The sequence below is a fragment of the Varroa jacobsoni genome, unplaced genomic scaffold, assembly GCF_002532875.2.
Source record: "Varroa jacobsoni isolate VJ856 unplaced genomic scaffold, vjacob_1.0 scaffold_1414, whole genome shotgun sequence".
NCBI classification, from domain to species: Eukaryota; Metazoa; Arthropoda; class Arachnida; order Mesostigmata; family Varroidae; genus Varroa; species Varroa jacobsoni.
In genome coordinates this window covers 42784-62221 of record NW_019214316.1, presented here as the reverse complement: position 1 = coordinate 62221, position 19438 = coordinate 42784, and the positions used below count along the sequence as shown (strand labels likewise).

The 19438-nt window shown below is 43.3% G+C and overlaps 1 protein-coding gene across 3 annotated transcripts; it reads right to left on the bottom strand.

The window, feature by feature from the left end:
* Positions 1-168: 168 nt before the first annotated feature.
* yps (Y-box binding protein ypsilon schachtel) lies at positions 169-17496 on the bottom strand. Of its 3 annotated transcripts, XM_022849617.2 has the most exons (5): positions 17294-17496; positions 11472-12036; positions 10983-11155; positions 10373-10499; positions 7754-10170 (listed from the first exon to the last, which is right to left on the bottom strand). In XM_022849617.2, exons 1-5 carry the CDS (start codon positions 17379-17381, stop codon positions 10167-10169), a joined length of 957 nt encoding a protein of 318 aa, XP_022705352.1. In that variant the 5' UTR covers positions 17382-17496; the 3' UTR covers positions 7754-10166. The 3 variants fall into 3 exon arrangements, with proteins under 3 accessions (XP_022705351.1, XP_022705352.1, XP_022705353.1); XM_022849616.2 differs by lacking the exons at positions 7754-10170; positions 10373-10499 and adding an exon at positions 169-7016 and having other exon boundaries at positions 17294-17491; XM_022849618.2 differs by lacking the exon at positions 10373-10499 and having other exon boundaries at positions 17294-17487.
* Between the last annotated feature and the right edge of the window lie 1942 nt (positions 17497-19438).

The following is a 19438-nucleotide window of genomic DNA, read 5'->3' as shown; positions in this document are numbered from 1 at the left end:
TCTGTCCAAGTTTTCAGCATGCAAAAAATGAGATTGCAATTTTTATAGGGGTAACGAATTTAAACGTTTTTTTTGTTTGTATCACATATATTTAATAGGCCTACGCAACGTTTCTTGTTCAAAGATAAAATTATTATCTGTATCAGTAATACTAATGAAAACGCTTGATTTTCGAAAATAAACTGCTTTTCCATACTTGTGCCCCTTAGAAACTTGTTTGGAAGGGAGCCGCGTTCCGGAAATGCAAACATTTATTTTTCATTTTTCAGTTTTTTGTCAAAGGTGTTGCTGGTCGTTTTTAACTCTTGCTCATTTTGTTGTTGTTGTTGTTGTTGTTGCGTGAGATGACCTGTTGTTGTTGTCGTCGTAAGTTGTTTCGTTTGGTTAATATCTGCGTGTAGTTGTCTTGACGGCATCTTTCGCGTCGCTCAACAATAGAATAGTTCAATTGCTATTCGTTCGGCTTTTGCGTTTGATGCTTGTGATGTTCATTTTTACTGTGGGTTTTAGATTCGTATGGTATATTGATTGGTAGTTGCGAGAAATATATATTCTGTAACAGTTTTTTTTATTAATTTGCATTGCTCTATGTATTTCAGAGTTTTATAGGCGTTGGCTGTCGCGGTCACCTGCATCCTCTTCAGCATCAACAAGCTCGACCACTTCCTTTTCTAAATCAACTTTTGTTATGTTTTTGTTTTATTAAATCGGTATTTTGTTGTTGCTATCACGTTCTCTTACAGGGAGCCTCGACATTAGGTTCGTTAGTATTGACGCTCTTGTCTGAATTGTTGGTGATCTTATTGTTATCGTATTCATAACACACTTGGTTATATTTTGCTTAATTGGTGTTGCTCATTCGAAGATGTGAGTGGCTTTGCCATCTATGGATATCCTGTGCCTGCTCAGACTTCCCTGCTTAATCGTTGAGTTGATGTTCGAAGAGTATATTAAAGCGGAAGTGTCGAAGTTCCCAAGTATGTTGTGTTGAAGAAGACGCAGCCCCAACAACCCACAGATATATTCCTGGTACCCTTGTTAACTGTCTCTCTCGGTAAATTATATATGGTTATTTTTGCTTGGTATCTGCTGCTGTTTTGCTGGAGTCCGGACCTGCTGTTCTGCGTTGTGTTTCCCAGTCTAAATCCCAAGTGCGTGCAAAATAAGTACGACGCGTATAGGTGGGTACGGGACAGCTCTCGTTCGAGCAATCGTCTTCCGTCTACAAGATAATCGACTCAGCAGACGGCGTTCTCCGACAGCTGGCACTCCCTCATATATATATATATATATATATATATATATATAAGCTTTACAGGGAACCTTGGCAGGGGGAGTCAGCCAATATCGGATGAAAACTGTGAAAGCGGCTCGTTAGCGCGTGGGCGCCGTGGCAACGAGAGGTATTGGCCGCCCGTCTATCTAAACACAGACACGCGAACATACGATATGACGCATAAAATATGTAGATTATTATTATGGTTCATGATAAAATACATAATAGATAACCATGCGAGAGAGACTATACCGAAACCGTTATTATAGTTTACTGTTATTGGTAAACTACGATGTATCATTTTACGAGTATTGAATTGATATCGCAGTATTCAGTATAATAGAATAATCAATTCTGTCAGTTACCAAATAGATGAGATCAAAGCGATTTGATTGAATCAGTCTATTAACGTAATTTTCCTCGATTGTTTTCCTTATTGAAGACTTAAAGATTTTCTTCGTTATCTTTCTCGATATTGGCATTTATTGATGCGGTGTTTTGATTATCCATCAGAAGATTCGAGACTTTTGATTGTGTGTATTTTTTTTGTTTCCTCTTTATGTGACATTGACGATTATTACCGTTGCGTTTTTATACCTTTTTGTTTCTTAAGTCTGTTTGTTTACACTGTTTGATAGCAATAGGTTGATTGTTTGTTGGTAGGGTGGTTACGTTACGTACAGTACGTTATTATTTGTTTGTAATTTTTTTCAATAGTTGATTGATCAAGGCAAGCGCATCCGGTTCTTCACGAAGTCGAAGACCTTATCGTGTTTTCGTCCGCGTTCTGTATTCGGGCGTCGATCATTGTTGCTGCTTAGTCATTACCATCGCCATACGCTGTTGATTAAAAGGTCCTGTTGGGTTTTCTGTTGTCGTTCGAATATGTGGGAAAGCTTAGAACGATCCTCGCTATTTCTTGGTTGGGCTGTTGCTTGCTGTTTTGTTGCTGCTGTTCGATCTGTGTGGAGAGGTCTACAAGAGGTGAAACTCACTCGGTAAGCTTGTTTGTACTTCACGACTACTGACTGCAACGGTGGCTAGCGAAGGGCATCGCCACTATCACACTACAAATAGGTTGTGCCTGTATGCCTCGGTTTTTTCATGGGCCAGAAGTAGCAATAGCATCTCTTGATTTTACCATGGTAGTTGTTCTGTGAGACTCGCTGTTGGCTGGTTACCTGTACGTAAGCTAAGTCAGTCGGTTACTGACTTGTTCTCTTCGAATACTCTGTCTTTGGTCTGAATGCATTTGCGGTCGGTTCGCCGGCGCGCGCTCACGGCGTACGCAGGTTTTCCCATCTTTTGCCGGTCGTTTGGAAGAGCTAAATAGATGATGTATGATGCCGTTCCTGGTGGAGAGCAATCAGGATAGGCAGGAGGCTTCCGTTAGGTTCCCTCCAACTGGCCTGTCGCCGCACCTAAAATCGCTTGGTCCGTTGGTATCTTCACAGTCGTCATTTGCTTTAAGCTTCTGTTGCTGCTGCTTGGTCCGGATCATCTTCACCATCACAATCATCATCGTTTAAAAGGAGAGCCTGTAGATTGGTGTCTTCTGTAGTAGAATCTGTATGTTTCGTATAGTTTATCGATAGTTGTTTTGTCCTACTTTATCGGCGGCAGAGGGCGGCCAGGTCTGGGCCCGCGCGCCTCCGGAAACCGCGTACATACCAAAGGGAGATCAAAGTTCTCGGTTTGTCTGTTCATCACGACCTTTCTGGGAACATGGTTACCTTTTGTTGGGATGCGCTTGCCTTACATCGTTTTTATTTATTGTATATTTGATGGTGAAGTTGTAACACCCGGTCAGCACCCCGCCCGTCGGCCCTTCGCCGGTTCGACGCCGCGGCAAAACCGATGGCATCGCGAGCACAAGCTACGCCATACAGACGCGGATGCACAGTGTCCTACCAGACGGTTACCGTACGGCAATTGTCAGCGAACTGGGTTGACGGGCAACGGGTTTTGACGCGGTCTCGGCGGGTGTGCGGGCGGTACTCGATATTAAGTGGCTGCTTAGCTTGTTGTGTGGCTTGTTCTGTTTCTTGTTTGGCTATCGCGTGGTACAATAGATGCTTCTGTCCTGTTGCAGTTAGGAGCGGCCTTCGCCCGCTGAGGACGCACTGTCGGACTGTCGACTTCTCGAATATGCACTAGCCAGCTAGCCAGCCTAGTTCGGAGGTAAAACCCTAGACAACGCCAGAAGCAAGATCCGGGATCACACTGAGCATAAAGAACATGCAATAACTATGCAAATATATAATGATTGCCAGATATTAGTATCAAATCCAATGTATCATTCTGTGCGTCATCTTCCGATCGGTTATTGGGAATCGTGCGCTATTCAACTTCGCAGTAATTTTTTTAGTGCTCTCATCATTTGTCGATTGCAGTATTTCTTCATAGCGTTAAAGGTCCTCAGCGGGCGTGCGCGCAGCGCGTACATGTTTGCATCATCATGGGCTGATTTCTATAAAGAGACATTTCACTGGCTCCTTCGATATTACCATCATTATCAGCGTAATCATTAATGTATGTATATCTTGTATTACATGTTCTTGTAGTGACTGACTGTCTGTTGATCGGGCTAATAGGTCTTACTTGTCTTTATTCCCTACGGCGATGCCGTCGCAGAGTTCCATGCGAAGTTAGTTTAGTTTTAAGGTCAATGTTGTTTGCCACATTCGTATATTCTTGACGACTAGCGAGCGGGCAGCGATACGTTAACAGATAGGTCAATTCGTCATTACCATGCAAGTGAGACACGCCAGATCCTTATAGGCTAGCAAAGCGGCTCATTGTGTTCATCACCCTTCTCAACCTTCTAATGAACGCCTAATCCGAAGTCTCGACTGACATGTGATTTATCTCACGACAAAATTTCCCTCTTCTGTTCACCGCTAGATCACTCTCTGGTTGTCTAAATGGAGCCTTAGCCAAGTGCGCGGGTCGATATATTCAAGCATGTTGTTGATATAAACCGCCTTTGGGGCGAAAATAGGAAGGTGCCTAGATAACGCCGTTGACGAGCCCCGAACGCTGTCGAAACGTTTATTTTTCGGCGGTAACAGCGGCATACGGCTTCTTTTTCGTCTGCTAGGTTCAACTCTGCGAAGCGGCGGATCGCACGGCGCTACTGTAACAAAGATTTAATGTGCGATACTCCTTACATGATAATAGGATAGTAGTAGTTTGCACGCTGCCGCGGTTTGGCTCCTGTTTGTTTCGATATATAGTTAGATATTATTATTTGCTGCTGCTGCAGCAGTATTATCTCAATAGCACATTGACAGATGTGTTCTGATACGCTTGGTATAGCTTAACATCACTGGTTTGTGGTGCTCAATATAGTAAGATTTATGATATCACCATTAGTCGTGATAGCAGTAATTACAGGTATATCTGATAGTTGTAAGCTGGAGCTTAGGCAGAGGATGGACATTGTATTTGATATCGTAATTACATTTGTTTCTTCGTTTTGTCTAGGACGTTTTCATGGTAAGTTGGTGACACATATCTGTTTTGCTTGTTGCTGCTGCTGCTTATAAATCTATTTTCGTATTATTGTTATTTGTTGCCCGCTACGATTAACATGGTGTGACATAGAGGACATGTATAGTAGTGGAGGCAGTTTGCTCGGCATTTTAAATTGTTATCCGATGCGCGGGCTATTTTTGATGCGATTACTGGTTATTGTTTGTTGCACGCTACGTTCCGTTGTTGTCACCCGCCATTGGCTTACAGTACAGCCATGGCGGACATCATACCAGCCAACTCGGCAAGTAACGTGCTACACAAACGAATAGTTTGTCTAGTGCACAGGGACGTCACCCGGCGCGGCGCGGGTTTGAACGTTGTCACGTATATATATTCTTATCGTTACTACTCGTGTTTATATACTCGGCTTAGATTTTATAAAACATCTCTACTGTCAACCAGCTCAGGTGTTCGCGTATCAGTCCGTGGGAGGGAAGCCATGATGAGTTGACATACATGAGACTTCGAAATGTCGGCAGCGTTGTAAGTGTAGAAGTTATATCGTATTTTCGATTTGCGGTAATGTATCAATTTGAGGGTAATGATTGTTGCAGTAGTGTTCATAGAGCATTGTCTCTCTTCCTCAATATCGACATTTGTTGAACTATTCTTATATTTGACATTTGCTATACGGTATACACAACGCTTTCTGTTTTTGTTACTGTTGTAACTATTATCATCAACCGTCATCATTATGGCACTAGCGTGGTTGCATGCCCTGTCCAACGTTGATAATTGAGCTCCTGATACGAGCCAACTCAGCTTTTGTTCAGCTATTCCATTTCTTAAAGTAGATAGCATCGATGTTTGTTTTTTTTTTTTTGTTATTCAGCAATGAATGTTAAGTTTTTCGTTTCTTTCTAGCTGTCAGCTTTGGGAGGGGGGAAGGGGTATACCTGGCAGTCAGTTAAGTAACCCCCATATTACGATACGCACAGATATGAGTTGTAGTAATATGTATGCGTCAAACAGCTTCTACTGGTGTACAAGTATGCAGCAAGTTGGTAATAAGTAATAATACGGTGGTGTTTGTTATTTTTTCTTTGTTGCTTGATTGGACCCGGGGGATATCGGTGCATGGACAGATTGAACGATCATTGTTCGCTCGATGTATTTCGAAAAATTCCGTTTGCGTCTTTAAAAAAGGCGGTCACGTTTGTCGCATCGTCGCTATTCACATTGCCGATGTGTGCAAAATGACGGCACTAGCCCTGTGAAAGTGTTGACGTCCTGACAAATCAGGGCCATTTTATTCATCATTGATCGCTCAGTCTATCCATTTGTGGATTCTTATTTGATTGGTCATCTCGTGTTCGTGGGGGCATGCAGAACTAAATCTTCTGTTTTATCACTGAATCATCACCTTTCTGCTTTCTTCATTCTATATTCCTGCTTCATGCTAAGCATCTATACCTCCTTTTTTCCTGTCGTTCTTCATTTTCACTGAATGCGCCATTGCCATATTCTTTTATTTGTCCGATCCACTCGTTGTTTAGTCCTGTTCTTTGAACTCGTTTCTTCCAAGTCATTTGGCTTCGACCAGTCAGTTTTCTCGGTGTCGTTTCCGTGTGAATTAGGTGGATGTTGAAATTATGGTGAAATTGATTTCTGTTGTTGCTGCTGCTGATGTTAGAATTATTGTTAATGTTGCTGTTATTACCGTCGTTCCTCGTTATTATATTCTGTGCTTGATTTTGCCCTGTCTTCAACAACCAAGGGATCGCCAAGGAAATGCTGTTCCGACGACAACAGAGGTGACAAGCTGCGCGTTCGGCGTACTACCTGCCCGATGCACCCGAATGCCTCCGGTGGCATCCATCCTCTGACCGCCAAGTGGTGCTTGTTCGCTAGTAGTAATAGAATTGATCTTTTCTCGTCTTTGCGTCTCTGTTTATCGTCGAATGCACCGAACTGGACGATCGGGGCTGGCCACACACCACTACGCTGATCTACTGCTTCGTCTGCCCCCTCAACTAGTTGTCGCCGGCATCGCCGTTGTGATCCTTTGGGCCTCCACGTCCACGAGGCGGGCCTCGTCCACCGCCGCCACGTCCAGATGGTCGTCCACCGCCTCCGTTGCCACCGCCGTAACCTCCGGAGCGGGGAGCGCCACCACCACCCCGGCGTGGGCCTCCGCCACCTCCTCGGCCGCCACGTCGCGGTGGCCTGTCACCATCATCGCGATCTCGGTCACGGTCGCTTCCTGCAATTCGTCATGATACGAACGCCAAAGTACACGAAACAAATACAATGGAGAACACAAGAACACCGCAAGCTATAGACAAGGATCAACGACAAGGCCACACTTCTTACACTAATAATATTAGCAGTATTAACGAACAATCGAAAGCGATGAGGATCGCAGAACATGCGCGTACATAGGTTTATGTATGAATATAACGATGAAGCTTAAGATACATTTTTTTTTAGAAACCATATTCTATAACGAAGATAATTATGACCACCAGGCATCATATATATATATCATATTATACATATAGTGGGGATCTTCTTGTTTTAAGTCCACAGCGCTACCGGCAGAAGGGGACAGACACACTATCGATTGATGTACCACAGGCATCATTTATAAAAGTACTTGCATTTTGTAATCATAGGTGACTTTAGCACTGCGAGTAACTCCAACTATATGCTTATATACTAATCTGTATGATATATTTTCTAATAATCATCAAAACAATTATAAAATATTTTATAAGTTATACTGATGCAAAATTACAGCTGAAAACTTTCAAAGGTCAACGATGATTGCTGTGTACATAAGGGAAACCCCACCTTCATTAAGTCGCCTATTTGAGCCTGAATTTTTTGGTTAGCCAGACCATATTAGAGCCAGATTGTATTGGACCTTTATTACTTGCTACGTATATCAACATCTACACATACCAATTAATAATAACCTAAGAAATAATCCAGAGTACGTAGATGTTCATTGTTCCAACAATTGTTTATTCACTTTTATAAGTATTATCTCTAATTAAGGACGATATATCATCGGAAACGGCTTTTTTAATAAAGAATCGAAAAGACCGTGGTCCAAAATACTCATTTAAATTTCTTTGTTTTTATGCGAAATGTTTTTTTATTGATCGTTTTGCAACAAATTGCTTATTTTTTTGATCGAAGTCGTATTAACAGGAACCAAATGCAAACACGTACATGAATTGAGAATTGTGTCAGTTCACAAATAGTTTATGTTATAAAATTTTTGTAACTAATCCAATTTTGCTTATCAAAATGCTCTATCTTTCTGCCGTTGCACTTCCTAGATGGGCAAAGGCGAAACTGTTGAGTATAATAACCAGGAAACCTTCCGGAGTTCCTACCTCCGCGTTCACACGTCACAACTGTTGTTAGGTATAAAAAAGGAATAAAATGCATATAAACGAAGTTGTATTTCGTCAAGAAGAGCTATTGCAGAAGTATCTATCACAATATATACACAATGGTGAACCCGTAGTGTAAACGTATAAAATAAAAACTAAGGCACGCTCGTGGTTAGCCTGGGCCCCACGCACACGCTCACTCCGCTTGATCCACATTCACGCTCGCAATCGTTATTGAGGCTCATTATTGGTTTCTATTTTGATATTTACGTAAATAGTGGTAATAAAAAGTACTGTTCTCTGAGTCTTTGTTTAAGTACATCATTATAGACGTTTGCTGGCAAAGATTTCGCATCTGGTTGATTCCAGGTATTAATAAAAGTTAACATTTTTCCGCTTGATAATTGTTTTTTCTTTGCTTGCTCAAATAAATCGCATGTTGTCGAGAATACGAATCGATTATGTGATGCGATAAAAAAAACTAGGCCAGCATGGCGCCCCCTTTATTGACGACGCTTTGAACACGAGGGGCGCACGCAACTGTTGCGTTTGACGACCGCCGACGAGGACGGAATACCGCTGCGCATTTCCAGTCACCGCTATGATTATCAATCCATCAATCAGAAGCCTTTATGTGTCCGTCGAAAATTGCTCAGGTTGCGCTGCACAAATCGTGTGTGCTTCTCTAAGCACCTAACACCATTTGTGTTTGCTGTTTTGACTATTTCATTAAATTTAAATTTTCGCGCCGTGCGCTTCAGGTTACCAGGATATTGCAGTGTCCGTGTGATGGTAATCGTGTATTAGTAGTAATAAGAAAATAGTTGATGGTGATACTCGGTGGTGATCGATGGAGTTGTGTAAATAATTGTAGAAGTTTTGGCCGTTGTACTTTTTATTTGCGTTTCCTCTTTTATGGGAGAACACATTGTAAACCCATGACAGAACACCTAACAGACAACTTGTCACATGGCGATGATGATGATCAGTCACTGCGAGAAGCAACCACAGCAGAGACGAACTGTGCTTGCAAAAAAACTAAGTTTTGTATTTCGTTTTAAGTTAGATTGCATAATAATGGATAATGCATTGCATTGTATTGTGCACATTTGCAGCAATTCAATGCTGTTCCTTTTGTTCTTATGTAAATTAAGCTGTGTTTAGCTAACTCGTAGTCCACTGGCGTGTCACAAGCTCCAAGTAATACAGTGACACTGTTGGTAGATATCTCCGGGTTGCACCCGTCATTGTTGCTACCCCTGCTGATTTATATTAAAGTAAAAAGTTTGTTAATGTACCCTTATAACCCACTTGGCATATCAGTTGACGGCACTTTCATACGCAAACAGACCTATTAACACAGGTCATCCCATTAGGTATGAAAACACGCAACAGCGATCTCTGCGTACCCCTCCTTTTTCTACGTACCACCCCCCTTCGGTGTATACTGTATCGCTGTTTGCATGATTGCAGACATGCCAACCTCACTGGATCTCTTATCACAATGATAACGTTATTCGGTTTTAGAAATAGCGGACAGGGATAATTAACGGTAGTCGTGTGTAATAGCCGTTACGATTGTCGGATTATTTAAATAGCTCGAATAGAGGCGGTAATTTGGTATTTCGTTGGTTTCCCCCATGCAAATCTATTTTTCGTGAGACTTTTCCTTTTATAATACATGTCGTGATAATCATCATATTTTTTTTATCGCCATCATCACCATCGTCATTAATAGTCATCAATCATCGGGTGGTCAGAGTAGGCTGAGTGACCAGACGAGAGGATGTCACAGCGGAGCGGCCTTGACACAATCGTATTTTTACGCGTACGGCTCAACACCATGGGCACGCCACATCAAAGGCGCGTCAAAGATAGCTTTCTCTCTGTGGTCTCACTCTCGTTTCATTGGTTGCGGCCCTCTGAATCGCATGGGCCTTGGCGGGGGGTCGCTTAGCTATTCGGTAGCTTGTTGTTGATTCTCGGCATCATTGACATACCTGCCGTCTCTACCTTCTCAGAGATACACACACAAGAGGAGAGAGCCAAAAAACAGAACGGAAAACAAAACAAAATCAACAACACGAAAAATTTAACGAATTTACGCTACGAACAATTTCAGTGGAGAGGAAAACGAAGAACGCGGCAAACCAAACCAAGATCAAAAGCAATAATGGGAGAAGAAGCGGCTGGCCTCTTAAGACCAATTCCGGACCTTCCTGGCAAAGCTGGATGGCCATAGCGTACACAGCAACGAGTACATCGACGGCTGAGGTTAGTACTCATAGTATAGCAGTAGCTTATTTCTTCAGGCGTATTCTTGAGAAAGCCCATTAGGAACTCTGTAGAAGATACACAATTTAGTAAAAAAAAACGATAAGAAATAGGGTGATACCGAGTACAAAGTGAGCGAAGCCAAAACACATTGTAAAAACGTTTAGTATCTACCACACACTGCCTCACACGTACACAGGGGGGGGGGGTGACGACCTTGAGGGTGGTCAGTTGATTATGACAGCATTGATTATGAGCCACTATCTAATGACAGTAATTGATAGTCCTTGCTGCGGACAACAAGCTTCCTATTCGACGTATCCTCAGTAGCGAACCTTACGTCGTTGCGCGTTAACCCCTTAGATGCTTCCCCATCACTATTGAACACCATACACCATTCGGTTCACTGATAGTTTCCAAGGTCGCTAGACCACAGTGACCTGTGTCCTGAGTATGAATTTTCTGTTTCCGATGCATATTGAGTATATCTTATCTAATCAATGTATTGCCGATACATTCCTTGGAATGATTGGAAGTTACGTGTTACTAACCTCCATCGTAGTCGTTCTCGTTATCGGAGCGGGGGGGCCTCCTGGTCGGTGGTCTTCGGTTTCCGCCACCACCACCACCGCCGCGACCGCCACCTCCGTAGCCGCCGCCGCCGCCACTTCCATAGCCACCCCCGCCGCCACCACGACGAGCGCCTCCGCGGCCGCCACCATCCCTGTAATCATTTGCCGGGATTATTTGATGGTGCGAAATTAACAGTTTCTGCGGGTATCACAACAATTCCAGTGATCATAAAAATATCAATTGCAGATGTGGTCTGAAGCTCAAACATTAGTGACCGCAGTAAGGTTATCTTAAGAGAAAAGGAGGCGAAGACGTGAGACGATTCATGCTAAGAATATGACTTCATGCGAGTTACGGCTAAATGTTATATCAATATCACGACCATATAATAGGAAATGTAGCTACAAAAGCTAAATCAAACGTACCGACAATAAATGGCAAGAAACTTAACAGCTGCAGCACATTACCTTCGCGGCGCGTCGCCTTCGCCATCATCATCATCACGTCGCCTTCGTGGAACGGGCCTCATGCCGCTAGAGCGGAAACCACCACGGCCTCCACCGCCTCCGCGTCCGCCACGGGTTCCGCCAGAGCGACGGTTAGGCGCAGACTGTCGGTCGCCACCGTCGTCGTCTTCGTAGCCTTCTTCTTTGTCATCACCTTTGCCCTGGCCCCGTCGATCCCTTGGCGGACCTCGACGCCTTTGCGAGTATCTTCCGCCCTGGCCGCCACGGAAGCCCTGTCCCCCACCACCGTTACCTCCGCCACTGCGACGATTAGCCGCGTACGGACTGCCCTGGACCGGGGCACCGTCCGGTCCAGTAACATTTGATGCCTCGTTGCCCTTTTCTCCGAGGACAACATCGAATTCTACATCTTCACCTTCGCCCACAGAGCGAACTGCCTTTTGCGGATTGTTCTTCATGATGGCCGTCTGGTGGACGAAGATGTCCTCCTTGGTATCGCTTCGATTGATGAAGCCATAGCCGTTCTTCACGTTGAACCATTTCACCGTGCCGCGGACGCGCTCCGCTAAACAAATTCAAAAGTCCAAGAAACGGGAAATGCAAAATAAACACTACGATTTCGCTTAAAAGAAACCAGTCTTAACCATGCTATATTTCGGATTTTATATTGAGTCAGTAGCATTGTTTGTCTCCAGGAGGAACCTGTCTTTTAACCCGCGGAGACCATAACTTAGGTTATTGAGATTTCTTAATCAAACGCCCTTTGGCAACAATAAGTTAATTTTGCCGTGCGCAAACTACTGATCTCTCTAAATTTCAACAATCGGGACATGAAGAAAATCGAAGAAAATCGGAGTCGGACTAAAAAAACCTTAAGATTTCAATTACAATTTTTTACAAAGAGGCGGGACAAGACGGTTCAGTCCACATACCTATGGTAACTCCTTTCCCTGACAGGTGGAGCCTGCTTAAAGCTAATAGGCAACACTTGACGTGTTCGTAACTTCGATATGTCGACAAAACAGATCCGCTTCGTCGATTAGAAAAGTATACGAGACGCAGATGGGGTCAGCGAACGGATGACTAAACGAAGGAGTAGAAGAGTCAATAACAAAACGAACAAATGATCAAACGGGCCCGTTAGTTCGAAGCGATGTCCGCAATGGACATGGATAAACAACAGCTGTAAATGCTCATTAATATTATGCGTCTTAAACACTTCTTGCGCTGTTTTTCGCTTGTCGTCGAAGTTGCCGTTTGTGCAGAACTTTGATAACGCAGAGTGTTTACTTTCAGCTTTACTAGCACAATTGCGTTTATCACGCCTATGCATGAAACTATGGAGGCAGCTGACGTCTGAATCGTCATAGAAAAACGTTCATGCAGTAAATAGCAGTCATATCGAAATGATAATTACGTTGCTATAGTTACATTAGTTGTAGCAACAAGCTACATCTTTGTAGTGACAGCATTGGCATGGCGTCGGCAAAGCTGGCCAGTGCTTCAGCCGCCACTGCTATTTTCCAACCTATATTGCGCTATACTTAGCACCACACACACAGACACACGAAACAAAAACGGTAGGAACTACAGCCTCCCATCGAAGAAGTAGGACGAAGCAATAGGAATATAGTAGTAGCAGATGCTGTGTTCGCCAGTGGCAACTTCAACGTAGCCCATTGAATGGTTTACACACAGACCCAAACCAACTTCAACGTAGCCCACTGAACGGCTTACAAACAGACCCAAACCGACCAACTGGTAAAGTTTTCTCCCGTCGTCTGTTGCTTCTACCAGCCCCCTCCCCCCTTCCCCTCAGTGATCATACCCTTATAGGTGGCGCTTCTGTTACGACTTCTCTTATTTTTTTGCACGTTCCATGTTGCAACGTTACCGACTCGATCACAAAAATAATCGCGGCGGCAGTAGCAGCGTTTACCTGGAGTGAAATCACTCTTCCTGAAGAATGAACAAGTGGCATGCCGTCCTCCAGCGACCAAATAGCCACAATCGTCGACAAGCAACTTCCCTTTCATGCTCTGGTTTCCATCTTTAATCACAGTTGCTTCTGCTGCAGCTGCAGCCGCAGCAACAACTACAGCTGCAGCTATTCTGTAACAAAATAGAGCTACAAAAGCTGATTACCGCTGCCAGTACAATTGTTGCCATTATTCATGGCCACTGTGTGGCGGCATCTCACGTCACCATCAACTGCGCACTATGTCAGGATTGACCCGTAACCAAAAAACGCCTGAAATGCCCACTGCTGGCAACAATCGCCGCTAGATTCATTGGGCAACTTAGTTAGTGCGTTTTAGGGGAGCATGTTTTCATCAAGATTTCATCGAATCCAAGAAGTTGCAACTGCCAACTGATGACGATATCATCCTAGAACCTGTTGAGGATTGGTTTAGTATATCGTCTGGCTTTTTTTTTGGTCTCATGTGGATACCACACAACAAACTCGACATTATAACAGATGGTACCATGAAATTCCCGCGTGTTACGAATTGGGGCAGGCCAAACACAAGCTTTTTTGATACGATGTAGATGTTTTCGATTTAACAATTTAAAGCGTATTTCCCTAACCTTATGTGTGTTAACTTAACTATGTGTGTTAAGATGCTATGACCTTACTATCGAAGATTTTAGTTATGGCTTCGAGGTTCCGTTTCAAACGACGTCAGAGGTGTAGGTAACTTAGGGAACGATTCGTGGACAGATCCGTTACATACGCTTTTACACGAATGAATGAATTATACGTAATATCTGCACTCACAACGAAGACTTTGCCTGCATTCTGAACTACTCAGGACTTTCGATAGGTTACATTAATAGCTTAACCACAGTAGGATTCAATAAAAAAGTAAACCAAGAACAGTTTTGCACAGAATAATCCAAATGAAGCGATATCTCGGGTTTGCGTTCCCTTCAAGCAAAAGCTGTAAAGCCGGAAATCATTCCCTCGCGCCGCCTTTTCGTTGTCTATTACAATTACCTATAACCGTTCGGGTGGCACTAACCCATTAGATATCTTCAGCTATAGAACGCTGTAGCTATTCGCATTGTAACCGTTTGGGGTCAGTAAGTGTTAGCGCCCTAGCTATTTCTTCTTTACGAATACCGCCATACTTCCATCGGCAGCGGTGTCGTTCGCAGAACGAACATCAACAGGCTTGCCAGTAGCCGGCAGCACAGCAACTGGTACTAACTATCATTACTTCCTAACCCAAATGCACTATAGACTACCTATACCATTTCACTTTTAGTCATCAGACGCTCAGCGGCACGAACCTTAGCAAACCAGACCAGACCAGGCCAGGCCACGCCACGCTAGATCGGCTGAGGACCAACGGTGCCATGTTCTCTGCTTCATTCAGCACCGCTTAGCCAGCTACATGGCTCACAGCTGTTCGTAGCACCGGCAGACAGAGAGTGACAATGGCAATATCAGATCACGCTGTCGATTTCGCCACCGCCGCCGCGGCGTTCTACGAGAGGTTGTTAATAATGTTCATGCTGACGGGAGGTATTGGCCGCAAACCCATAGCATCGTAATAATAATCAGGGAGCCAGAAAAGTTAACAAGCAGCGGGCAAACGACAAAATGCAAGAGAAGATGATTATTCTTTTGTCGCTGGCAGCGCTGATGATGATGATACCAGCTAGAGCGATGTTAGCAGCAACAGCCATAGTGAAGACAAAACAGCGATAACAGTAACAGTAACCAAATCAAATTTTTTCAAACACTAGCGCAGGGTCCAACCGTGACGAGCCCGAGTCAGTCAATGGATAGGTACATCACTGTCGCAACTATTATTATCATCACCAACAGATTACATCATTTTTTACTACTTGTCACTATTTAAGCGTTCATGTCGACAATTGCTGAAGCTAAACCGGCGCCTCTCATTGTTACTACATTTTTTTAAAGAGGTTTTTTATATTCAGTAGTCAGTTTGTTTCTAACAGCCGTTCACATTGTAACAGCACAACTAAAAGCGGCACAGTTCGAGGCAAGAGATCGCAGCACCACCATTCGTTGGCTGGTTTCAATAATTTCGGCCCCATTATGCTCTCAGATATACTACATCTAACCTCGAATAAACCATAATACAGAAAGTAATTCCGGCGACTAAGGTTAGTAACTCATATCGTCAGATCTATTATACAACGCCAGAGGGTAGCCACACAAAAAGACATTGGATTCTAATCAATGTCCCCCTATTGAGACCATGAAGTCAAATGTAAAGCGCCGCTATCACCAAGCGAACGACCAAATCCAAACCGCGTGCGTGTCATTAGTTACCTACTATGGTTCGATTACTGCCCTCCCTCTATCCCGCGCATGTTCAATAACGCGACAACTCATGGGCCGGAGTGGCATTAGCACGCTATGGTAACATCGTGCTTACAAACGCGGATCCTCCTCCCTCGAGCTCTTAACTATGAGCTAAACGAATCATCATCACCGCCACGCACGACACAGCAACGCCAGCCGCTGCGCCGTCAAAAGCAGACTCCTGGAAATAGAACGGAACGGTAGCGTGACGAAGATCCAATGAACGAGTTTAGCGATGATGACACGGTGTCTGTATGAACAAGCTGTGCTTCTAATATGTAGCCATCGCCACTGCAATATCAACCTCCTCTGCGACCGAGTTAGATAAGCAGCCGGCACTGAGGAGGTACGCGCACAGCTGGGACACGTGGTGATCAGTGCTCAATTCGATGGCTGGACAGTGGTAGCAGCCTCACATACGCGAAGAGTCGACACTCTTCGTTATGGACTGTGAATTGCGGCCATTGCAATTGAGCCACAGCGTGCAATCTGTATGATTTATAGGTGTACAGTCACATTTTGGTAAAAGCAAAGTAGTACAAGATCCACTATGAACAGACTATACGTATCTCACTTGATATGAGAGATACCGCAGCTGTATATCAAACAGAACAGTCAATCAGCCCTAGTTTTTACAAAATGAAAATGAATGTTGGACTCTGACCGAACACCGTAGTGTCACGCATGCTGCTACTGTCGCTACTACCGGTATTACGTAGATCATCGCTTAACAAACACGCGCATTCCGTGACATGAAAGGGCGGAATACATTGACGAAAGACGAGTCCTGGGCATGTTTACAAAAAAAGAGCAGTTAGCCCCCTACGAACAAGCCAGGAATAAAGGAATGGAAAGTAAATTCGGCGCCGAAGTCTCTCGCCGCCCTCTAATACTATTCAAGGTAATACACACTTGATGGGGACTAGTGCCCCAAGAGGTTCATTGACTTTGAGCCTATCGTGTATCAAGCGATTCAGCGTTTCAGTGGTTGTGGGTATTCTGCCTGGACACAATGGCGCGAAGTTGGTACCAAGGCTAACTCCCAAGCAAGCCCAAGGCGTCACCTGAACGCCCGCTTTTCTATTAAGACACATCCACATATATATATATATATATATATACATGAACAGATAGATAGAAACATACAAACATAGACCTCAACGAGCGGCAAATCTATGGAGAACACCGGGGAATTAGGAGAATACACTGAAGGGACAAGTCTTAAGAACTGAACGCTAAGTTCTATCGAACGTTATAATCGCAGTAACAAATGCATGCAATTTCGTATATCGCATAAATTGCCCGACTCATAGTAACAGCAGCAAGATCGCCGCTTCGTTGTTCTGAGGAGTCTCCCATATAAAAATGGTGGTTGAAAGAACGCTAATGCTATTCTATGGGACTGCACGAGTCCTAGGTAGCCGGCGGCTATCAAACAGCCGAAACTTTGAATTTTTTTAAGAAAATACGCAAAACTTACCGATAACTTTTTTTGGCTGTTGGTCCTGGGTGGCCTCCTTGTTCTCAATATCGCTTTGCTGCTCCGCTGGCACCGCCGAGTCCGTCATGATGACCGAATTTGTGTTTCAGACGACCAGGCTCCCTTTGCAGCTCTCCAGGTGGTACCTGTTCCGGACCAAGCAACGCCCTGTCTCGATGGCCAAACTTCGTTAGGCTTACATCAGCTTGGAGAGGAGGGTAATTTTCGAAAGTATAACGTCCTTTTTCGTAACCTATTTCTAACAGGCACCGATTAGTACACAAAAGTTACTAAAAATTAGTTTTGTTTACCAAAGAATATATTTATTAGTTAAGAAAACTACGATCGAACTTGATTAGGCTTAAGGGCTGATTCGAATTGGAGCCAAAGTAGGCGCTTGACTTGATGCTTTTTGCCAGCCGACAGTCTGATTGCCCGCCAAAGTCAGAATGCTTAATAGAAGGCTGGATTTGTTCCTCGACTGGATTTTCTAGTAATTTTCGTTTTATAGAGTCGTATTAAAAATGTTTGTCTATATCGCTATACTGTTAGAAGGTAGAAGTTGCAAGAAGATACGAATGTGCCCAAAGAGATCAGTAGTGGCTTTCATTAAATGATAACACAGTTGTTTCTAAATTACTTTTAAGATTAAAAATTGTGGTAGCCTAATAGAGATACGAAGATCTTAGAGCTGGTTGTGGTTTGTGACGGATTGACTTGATGTACAAATTACATAAACTCACCATTCTTATATGTAGATTTAGATACGATAACATAAAGATCATGATCACCATTTGGTTAAGCTGACCGCCAGCTGGAACTGTCTGGTTACCAGCTATAAGCCAAACACAAATCTCGGGGCGGGAAATTGAAAAGTTTCTGCTTTTCGACGACAACTATTTTTTCAACTTACGTTTCAAACCGTTTACGCTATGTAAGAGACACTCTGCATGCAATATAACGGACGCCTCTACTGTTTTCATTTATTGTCTACGGAACTAACAGTCGTATTATGATTAGAATATTATACGTATAACTGTCTCAGATTAGCGGCAGTTGCCGCGAAGACTATCAGACAGAAGAATTCGCATCAAGGCATAGAGGTGCAGTGATTGTCTTAACAGAACTGCCACTATCTGCAGCGTTCGACCAAACACTTCCCGCGCGTCAGCAAATTTGTTTTATATAAATGTCTCTATATGAGGCATGTGTTCATATCGTAATGTCTAGAAGTGGACAGCAAATTTTCCCTATGAATTAAAATGGCCTATAAATTATTGCATTATGATTCTAATTGGCGAACGTACATTCATGAGGGTTTTGAGTTCCGTCAGAGAAGATTTGAGATCTCGGCTCCTTCCTTATTGAATTGCTCATGTGCTGTTACGATTAAAAAAGACACCCGCCTTTTCTGCTATGAGGTACCACAACTAAATTACGTTTATCGTATTTTTAGATGTTTATGAATATTTTAATTCTGAAATAAGAAGAGCAATTTTTTCACGGGTCGAGTGAAACTCCTGTGATTAAGTCGTAGAAATAACGGAGCAGGTGAGAAGGTAGGAACTGCAATCTCGATTGAAGCAGCACTCTGGAACATTGTAACTGAATGGCAATTTTATGTACGTTATTGGCACAATTTGGATCGAATTTCTGTAACACGTAATGTCGAAATAATAAACGAACAACCTAACTATGTTTGTACACAGTCTAAACTGAGAGAAACTATACGTATGCACACAAATATATTCAACAGACTATTAATGGCTTTGCTTCTATCTTTGCTTTTTAATAATATGACGAAGCATCTACAAATTTGTCTTTTCATGCTACTAGGAAGAACTTCGCAATTAGAGCTTCGTTGCACGCAAAGGGCAAACGCATAACGGGGCTGATTTCGAGCCTCGTTACTTTAAGCATGAGTTCGCTAGAAGCGCCTACGTAAGACGCGGTCAATATACATTAAAGTCATTAAGACCGTTGCTTTCATGGACCAGATTATTTCCGAATGACCCATGAAGTATAAATAAATTTACCAACAGTTTAGTTATTATCGTTAGTAGATCTACAGTTAAAGGTAGGATGCACGGTAAATGTTCGAGTACGCAAAATACGCCTGCACAGACAAGTACTGAACTCTTCAAT

Excerpts from the sequence above, each read along its gene's own strand:
- yps (XM_022849616.2), bottom strand. The coding sequence starts at position 17,381 with ATGACGGACTCGGCGGTGCCAGCGGAGCAGCAAAGCGATATTGAGAAC. Across the intron at positions 12,037-17,293 it reads ACAGCCAAAAAAAGTTATCG|CGGAGCGCGTCCGCGGCACG; the intron begins GTAAGTTTTGCG and ends GAATTTGTTTAG. Across the intron at positions 11,156-11,471 it reads GAAGGCGACGCGCCGCGAAG|GGATGGTGGCGGCCGCGGAG; the intron begins GTAATGTGCTGC and ends AAATGATTACAG.